Below are 7,489 nucleotides of genomic sequence, written 5' to 3'. Positions count from 1 at the left end.
AGAGACTACGTGGCAAAGCAGTTTTTTAGAAAACCACCGTTAAAAAATAATGGCATGGATGAACTGGTTTTATAACGGCAATGACATGAACAAGCATAACTTTTAATGGATGACATAAATGAGTCATTTCTAATAGTTGAGTCACGTATTGGAGCGTTTTACAACTTTTAGATAGATTTCCGTTCCTCATATTACTGGTGCTTCATTAATGTCCTTTTCAAACCATTGGACCAAATAAATGATTCAATGTACTTCATTAATGTCCCTTTTGAAACCATTGGACCAAATAAATGATTCAAAGAAAGAGTTTCTTCCATCCTTAATTTAAATTAACAAAATAGTTATTCATCCATGAAGTGCATTAAATATCTAATTCTTCTATCAATTGTTTCTTTGTATATATACGCTACAACATTGTCTTTGCAAAAGGTAAGTTCAAAACATTATTATTGTGATATTACAAGAAAGGTGAGTAAGATTTTCTAAAAGCTTCTCATTTTTGTGCATTTCTTGGTTTCTTAATATTTATGTTTCTGTATTTTAAATATACTTTTCAGTTGTCATTATCGAGAAGAGGCATCTAATATATACCAAAGTGTACCACAGAGATGCAATAGCTAGCAAAATCATTATGTTAGTTATTTTAATTGTGCATCTAAACTTTTTTAAAAAGGCCAAATAAGAAAGATCTTTAACTTTGTGAGAAGCAAGCACCTGCATTTTAGACTTACCATTTACCTACATTTAATAATCAATTTATGTATCCAAAGATCATGAATTGGATGTGAATATATAGACGAGTGAACTTTCTTTTAATAGAATAATATTACTAGTTTACACAAGTGTTTTTTTTTTTTTTTTTAAAAAAAAAATTGTGTTTATGAAACACTTTAATGATACTGGATAGTTGCGTGTCTTTGCAGGAAATATGAACAAAATGATAGTTTGTGATCAGATGATGTTATTAAAGTTGATTTATGTATTTTACTCGATATTGTCTACGACTTTAGCCATGAGTTGCAAAATTTACCCTCCATCAGTAGAACAAAGTTGTTTCTGCTTGTGTATTGATCAGTGGGTCATTGAACATAATGGTTTGCCTACGCCGGAGGCCGCACGACTATGTCGTGAGGATTTATATACAGACTTTCAATGTCCCGTTAAGGATTCATATGATGAGACCGTTGATAAAACATCCTTTTCAGAACCTGTTTTAGAATGCGATTCTTTAAAATTTCTAGACTACGGTCACTCATTTTAATGTAATTTGCATCTTTATTATTTTCTCATGAAAATAAGTATACATTAATTTAATGTTCTAATTGATTCTCTAATTTATTGCCTTAATATACTAGTAACAGAGGATATACCTATTCCTAATTAGAAATATATTAGAATTTCAAAGGGTTATTTAATAAGCATGAATATTATACTCAATATTTTAAGATTTCGGATTGAATATTTAAATTCTTGCTCATGATATGCCATGGCCCGGTCCTGGGGCTAGACAAGACCGGCATTTGATATCTTAATTTGTCCAAGCAAACCAACTAAATGAATTACTCATAACATATGCAGAAGAAATGAGATAAATTTACAGTACAAGCAAAGTTATTTTAAGAAGAAAGAAATTCTAGTCACAAGTATTCATTTAAATAAACAATGTAATATCCAATAATATAGAAAGATTTGTCAAGTTTACATCATTGAGCACTCTAAACTCATCACTCTATGAAGACTTTCACATGACATGGATAAGTTGCTTCCTGACAAGGCCTCACATATCTATAGAAAACTAGAAAAGCTTAAACAAAGACTAGGCACATAAGAAATTTATTTACTAAAATCTGATATGACTCATGTGTAGCACATTAAAGCTTCGTCTAGTCCAAAGGTTAGCTACTCGCAACATAATTAAGCAGCAGGTACAGCAAATGCAAGCCTATTCATTATAGAATTTAACTACCTTTTGACAACTTGCAATCTTTAGCACAAGGGTAAGGGTCTATAAATTGAAATCTTTCTCTCTCAAAGTACCAATCCGCAACAGCTTCAGCGATTGTCTGCATGAATAAATATAATAAATAATCAAAATCTTGTATGAACTCATCAAAATTAAGAATGATAGGTACATGATAATATACAAAAATAAAAATTACTGTTTGTATGAATATTTGTACGACTAAACTTAAACTAAAACCAAAACATAATACCTTATTAAGTAGTCTTGGAGAGCTAGCACTGAACCAGTACGCCGATTTATAAAGATCGCCATGAGAAAAACAAGATGTGAGATAATAACCCCTCGTAAAAGAAGGGGGTAGTTTCTCAAATGTCTTCAAGAACTCCATTCCAAAAGCTATATTAAAAAATAAATTAAAATTAAAGGAATTAAAGGAGAAGAAAAGCCATTGTATATGTGTAATTGGAAGGTATACACTAGTTAATCACTACATAAATTCTAACCTTGAATAACTATACGCTGACTAAATGTGCAATTATTTATCTGTTCCGTGCAATCCTTCCATGCATGTTGAGGATCAAGGTGTACAGGAACCAAAGTGTTATTGATCTAGAGTTAAATTTCTTTTAGATTAATAGAAGCTAATGAAATTAAAGAAATTAAAGAATTCAAATCCTTAAAACTGAGAAATTAGCATCCTTTTCTTGACCTGCCAGTAATCATAAATTGAATTGATTATGAATAGTGGAGTCTGAATGTATGGAATAACATTCTGAGGAAAAAAGCACTGCACCATATAGAATAAAGGAAAAATAATGTTAATAACATATAATTAAAGGTACTGTTTTTATTTTCAAAGCTTAAACTCTTACCAAACTTGGCTTCATTACAGACGTGCAAGGAGATGGCAAATTCTTAGTTGATCCCTGAGAACAAATTAAAGGGGAAAAAGAATTCAACTTGCATCTACTTCTTCAGCCTACCAAATTCGCTAAATCAAAAAAAGAAGATGTGCCTCACATGTAGGTTAACGATTTTCCGAAACATCTCTTGAATATATGAAGTACCATAGATTGTCTTTCTGCATTAATCATGAACATGTCAAGAGGATCACCCTAATAAACTTAATTAATAGATGCTGAAGACTATCTTTTTTCATTTTCTTAATTTCACATATAAGAAGAGCTGATCCATTGATGAAGAAGCCAGCATCTGCAACACACTTTACTCTGGCATCCTTTGTAAAGAGGCATTTGAACTTGTCGCAATTCAAGATTGTTGCCAATCCTCCTGCTGATGTTCCTGATAGAATTGCCTGACGTTGCATTTTGTTTTTCCAGATTTAACCAAGCAGAATTCTTTTCTATAAAGTATATTTGTGACGCGTAATTATGAAATATGAAATGAGTTCTTACATTTTCAGCATTTTTCATTCCTTTGCTCCATAGATCTTCCATAATAGCCTTAAATATTCTTGCCCCTCTAAAATACAGCTTGTTCTCCTAATCACCAGTGATATTATTTATCAGTATACATACATGAGAGACATATAAATGTAGTATAGTACTAGTATTTAAATTCTTACGCGGTCAACTTGTTCAACATCACCGGTGAAAGATGAACCATCACAATACTTCACTCTCACCCTGTTCCAATTGTTAAACTCTGCCAATTCCAATATTGTTTAGAGTTAGAAGAAGTGGGCAAAATTTAAAGAAAATAGCAAGATAATTGTGCGTATATCATGAGCTTCACCAGGATTTTTTATGGAAGTATTATGAAGTATCCCGTCAAAAAGACCCTGTTGACCCATATGATCGGAACCACCTAAGAAGTACGTTGAACGATCAAGGCAATCTGGAATACTGCTGCACCAACCGCCTCCCTATAATTGTAGAATGTATTATTTCTCCGGGGTTACTAAAGGCTTTAATTAGGAGACTAATTTGTGTTAAATGTGAAACTAATTAGTAATAACAATAACAATAATTAAAAAGAAGAAATTAATTAGGCAACTAACATCCAAATTGATAATCCAGTTGTGAAGTCCGGTACCATGTCCCCTATCTAGATGATATGCTGGTGGACTTCCATCCAGGCATACTGTTCACAAAACACAAACGAATATGGAGTATTTGATTAATGTTCTTTGATGAATTAACAATATGGTACATATTTATGTACAACTATCTAGCTAGACATTACCTGCGCCTTGGGCAGTTGCGCTTTCGAGTATGTGATATTGACATAGAAATCGTCCTTTGCCCCGAGAACACGAGTTGTACAATATACTGCGAGACATGCTACCAAAGCCAACATAAATGTTGTCATCCTACAGCAAACAAAACAAGTACGTGTAAATTATATATACACAAGGCATCATTACCAAGTTCTATTTTAATTTAAACAACAAAAAGAAAGACAATTGCTAATTATAAATGAAACAAATATAAACAGATAGAAAGAAGAAGTATGAAATAAGAATTACATGTTGTAAGAAACTTAGGTTGTTTTTCTTAAAAGGGGCGTGAAGAAAGGAGGTTTTAGTTAGAGGGAGGGAGAAAGCTAGACAAATGCATGTGGGTATATACTGTAAAGATAGATGTGAATGAGAAGGTAATACTTTACCTCTATTTATAAAAAAAAATATAACCTTCACTACACTGCTAGTATTTTCTTTTACTCAAAAAATTAAATTTTGTACATCAGCCCCTCTTTATAATAGACTTTCTAAAATTGTCTGGTCTTGATTATAATTAGTAAATGGTTTCCTTTCATAATCACACAATTTATTGCTACATCACATGTGTTCACTAATCACACAATTTATTGCCACATCACATGTGTTCACTATTCTTTAAATATAAAATTCAAGTATTATCAGTGCAGTTCAGCTCCTCGAAATAGAAAGAGCACTTATATCCTCAAAGTAAAATTATTAGGCGTGATTCGTGAATTTAGGTGAGTCAAAAGTGGATATTGACTACCGTCACCAAATTTACTGTAACGCCCCGCAAAAGTTGTGCAGGTATTAGCTTCTAGTAGTATGCCTAAAGAGCTGTAGACTAGAATTTTTCTAAGTGCAAAAAAGGACTTAGAATTATTTTGAGCTTCCTATCTTCGGGAATTTTATTTTCGACCATCCTGACCTTTATTTTTCAATTTTATTTTTTTATTTCTATGCAATGGGGCAAGTCAAGAGTAAGTCTCGGGGGAGTTTCGGAATTTTTAGACAAGCTTAAAGGCGTGTTTGGTACCTCAAAACAGTAGTATCGTGCGATTTGCGCGCGACGCACGCTCCATTCCACGGGTGGGTAGCGTGCGATGGAGCATGCAGCACACGCTCCATCCCGGTGCATTACAACGTGCCATGCTCCCCCTTCAGCCTGCAGTTTTCAGAAACGTTTTTAAGGGCAATTTGGGTATTTTCCACTTCCCTATCAATTTAAACATGGGATTAAATCCCAAATATACCAAAATCCACCACAATTCACTCAAAATATTCAAGAACACTCCTAAGGGTTTCAAGATAAAAATTCAAATAACTCAAGATTCAACCGTAGGTTTCAGAAATTGATTGATGATTCGGAATTCCCAAACCGTAGGTTTCAAGAAACACCCATTGAATTCCTGAATTGATGTATGTGGGGTTTTCCTAAAAATTCATGGGCAAAAAAGCCTTCTTTAATTTATGCTAAAGATTTAGAAATCATGATTTTAAGAAAAAAGGTTTTAATTTATGATTACTAGCATGTTTTAGAAGCCTTGATTCATGTTGTTTTGGTCTTTAGGCCTTCCCCAAATTGATTTGAAATTCTATATATATATATGTATGCATGTCTTTAAGGTTGAATACTTAATTGAGAGTATGAATCATATAGAACCCCTCTCTTGTTATGATTTTTCCCACTTTTATATGAAATGGATTGTTTTAAATGCACCTTGAAAAGTATGGTATAAAATGTCTTGAAATATTTTAGGATTTGATTATGGTTTTGAATTGAAAAGAGAGGGTTGTTTATGTTGCAAAAATGTTGAATAGACATATAATCGAAGAGTGCATGGTTTTTCCAAAAGCACATGACCACCATATGTTTGAAGAATTCTTGCGTAGTATTGACTTATGTTTCGGAACATGAAATCTCTTATACTATTTGCATGTTTAGGTGGTCTGAATTGAGTTTTAATGAAAGAATCATGCATGATACATTATGCCTCAGAAATAGGACTTGCAAGTCTTGGTGTGATGACACCAACTCAAATAATGCCATGTTAATTCAGAACAGAATAGAATGGATGTTTGAAATTAGATTTTCAGATTTTGAAACTAGAATGATGCATGTTTCAGAACAAGCTAAAATTGAGCATAAAGAGAGCTTAGGTGGTTCCCCGAATAAGGCATGAGTTCAAACAACTCATTGTCCGAAATCGTGTTTTGTCGATACGGGTATATTATTGTACACTGGCGACGATCCTGTGGCGTAGTAGATTCAGAGACTCCAACCCTTGCGGCAAACTTGGGTTGGGGGCTTCCCCGCCGAGTCAATGGCGGATTCCATATAACCCGTGGAATATCAGACTTGTAGGGGAGTGCCACCTAACTCGAAAGTAATACAAAGAATAGATTTCATCGACAGAAAGACTTTATGTTTTCAAAAATGCCCATGTGTTTTGAGATTATATCTTTCATGATGTTAATGACTAGCTCTCAACTATTTTGTTCATATACAAGCTTTATTTTGAATTTCTTCGCGTAACAGTATATCTTTATTAACCCCCTCCCTTCCAGGTTCTGAGGCTCAATCTAGGGATCTCGATAAGAAATAGATTTTCTCTAGACAGAAGTGCAGAGTTCACCAATTTTTTACTTCAGTCATTTATCATTATTATGTTTTGGTCTACTAGGGGCCTTGTCCTAGTTTTCAGACAGTTGAGTTTTTGTATGTAATAGAGATTTCGCAGACTGAGTCAGATATCATTCAGATATTTTGAATTGCAGTTTTCATTATGATTCAAATTCAGATTTAATGACCATGATTCTATTTCATTGTGTATTACCGCCTTATCTTTTATATATGAACAATGTATGTGATTACAAGTTAGAAGGACGTCCAGGCCTTCGTGGTTCGGGATGCTCGTCATGACTAGGGCCCCAATTCGGATCGTGACACTTACTTGGTATGAATTAAACTACACTGGTGATGTGAATTTGTTGTTTAATATGAAACTATTTTTAAGGAAAAATGGAAGTTCATGTTCTTGTTTGGTGTATGTCATGGACCACTCTAACAAATTATAAAAATTTTCTTTGTCAATGATGATCAGTCATATGATATTTTGCTTTGTCGAGTGAGCGAAGGAATGGACACTAGTCTATCGCCTAGAGATGGTTTGGTACAAGGGATAAGAAATTATAATTTCAAAATAAAATGTTAGATTATTTTATCCTATATTTTATTAGAAGTGTTAATTAATCATATGATTATTTATCTCAGTATTGCTTGTACTATAATAATAGAAAAAATA

The 7,489-nt window shown here is 33.1% G+C and overlaps 1 protein-coding gene and 1 long non-coding RNA gene across 3 annotated transcripts; one reads left to right on the top strand and one right to left on the bottom strand.

Annotated features, from left to right (window-relative positions):
- The first annotated feature begins 418 nt into the window (after positions 1–418).
- LOC107847292 lies at positions 419–1,322 on the top strand. The gene is made up of 2 exons (XR_001667400.2): positions 419–468; positions 924–1,322. It is a non-coding gene; the product is annotated as an uncharacterized LOC107847292 (long non-coding RNA).
- A 309-nt stretch (positions 1,323–1,631) lies between these two features.
- Positions 1,632–4,645, bottom strand: LOC107846934 (pectin acetylesterase 11). Of its 2 annotated transcripts, XM_016691205.2 has the most exons (13): positions 4,452–4,645; positions 4,169–4,295; positions 3,984–4,066; positions 3,719–3,848; positions 3,549–3,628; positions 3,379–3,465; positions 3,154–3,278; positions 2,984–3,044; positions 2,836–2,889; positions 2,673–2,750; positions 2,467–2,572; positions 2,214–2,359; positions 1,632–2,063 (listed from the first exon to the last, which is right to left on the bottom strand). In XM_016691205.2, the coding sequence occupies exons 2-13, from the start codon at positions 4,263–4,265 to the stop codon at positions 1,959–1,961; spliced, it is 1,152 nt and encodes a 383-aa protein (XP_016546691.2). In that variant the 5' UTR covers positions 4,266–4,295; positions 4,452–4,645; the 3' UTR covers positions 1,632–1,958. The 2 variants fall into 2 exon arrangements, with proteins under 2 accessions (XP_016546691.2, XP_016546693.2); XM_016691207.2 differs by lacking the exon at positions 2,673–2,750 and having other exon boundaries at positions 4,452–4,608.
- Positions 4,646–7,489: the final 2,844 nt, after the last annotated feature.

Source organism: Capsicum annuum, chromosome 11 (assembly GCF_002878395.1).
Source record: "Capsicum annuum cultivar UCD-10X-F1 chromosome 11, UCD10Xv1.1, whole genome shotgun sequence".
Classification (NCBI taxonomy): Eukaryota; Viridiplantae; Streptophyta; class Magnoliopsida; order Solanales; family Solanaceae; genus Capsicum; species Capsicum annuum.
Note: the sequence above shows the minus strand (reverse complement) of the source record. Positions and strands in the feature narration are given on the sequence as shown.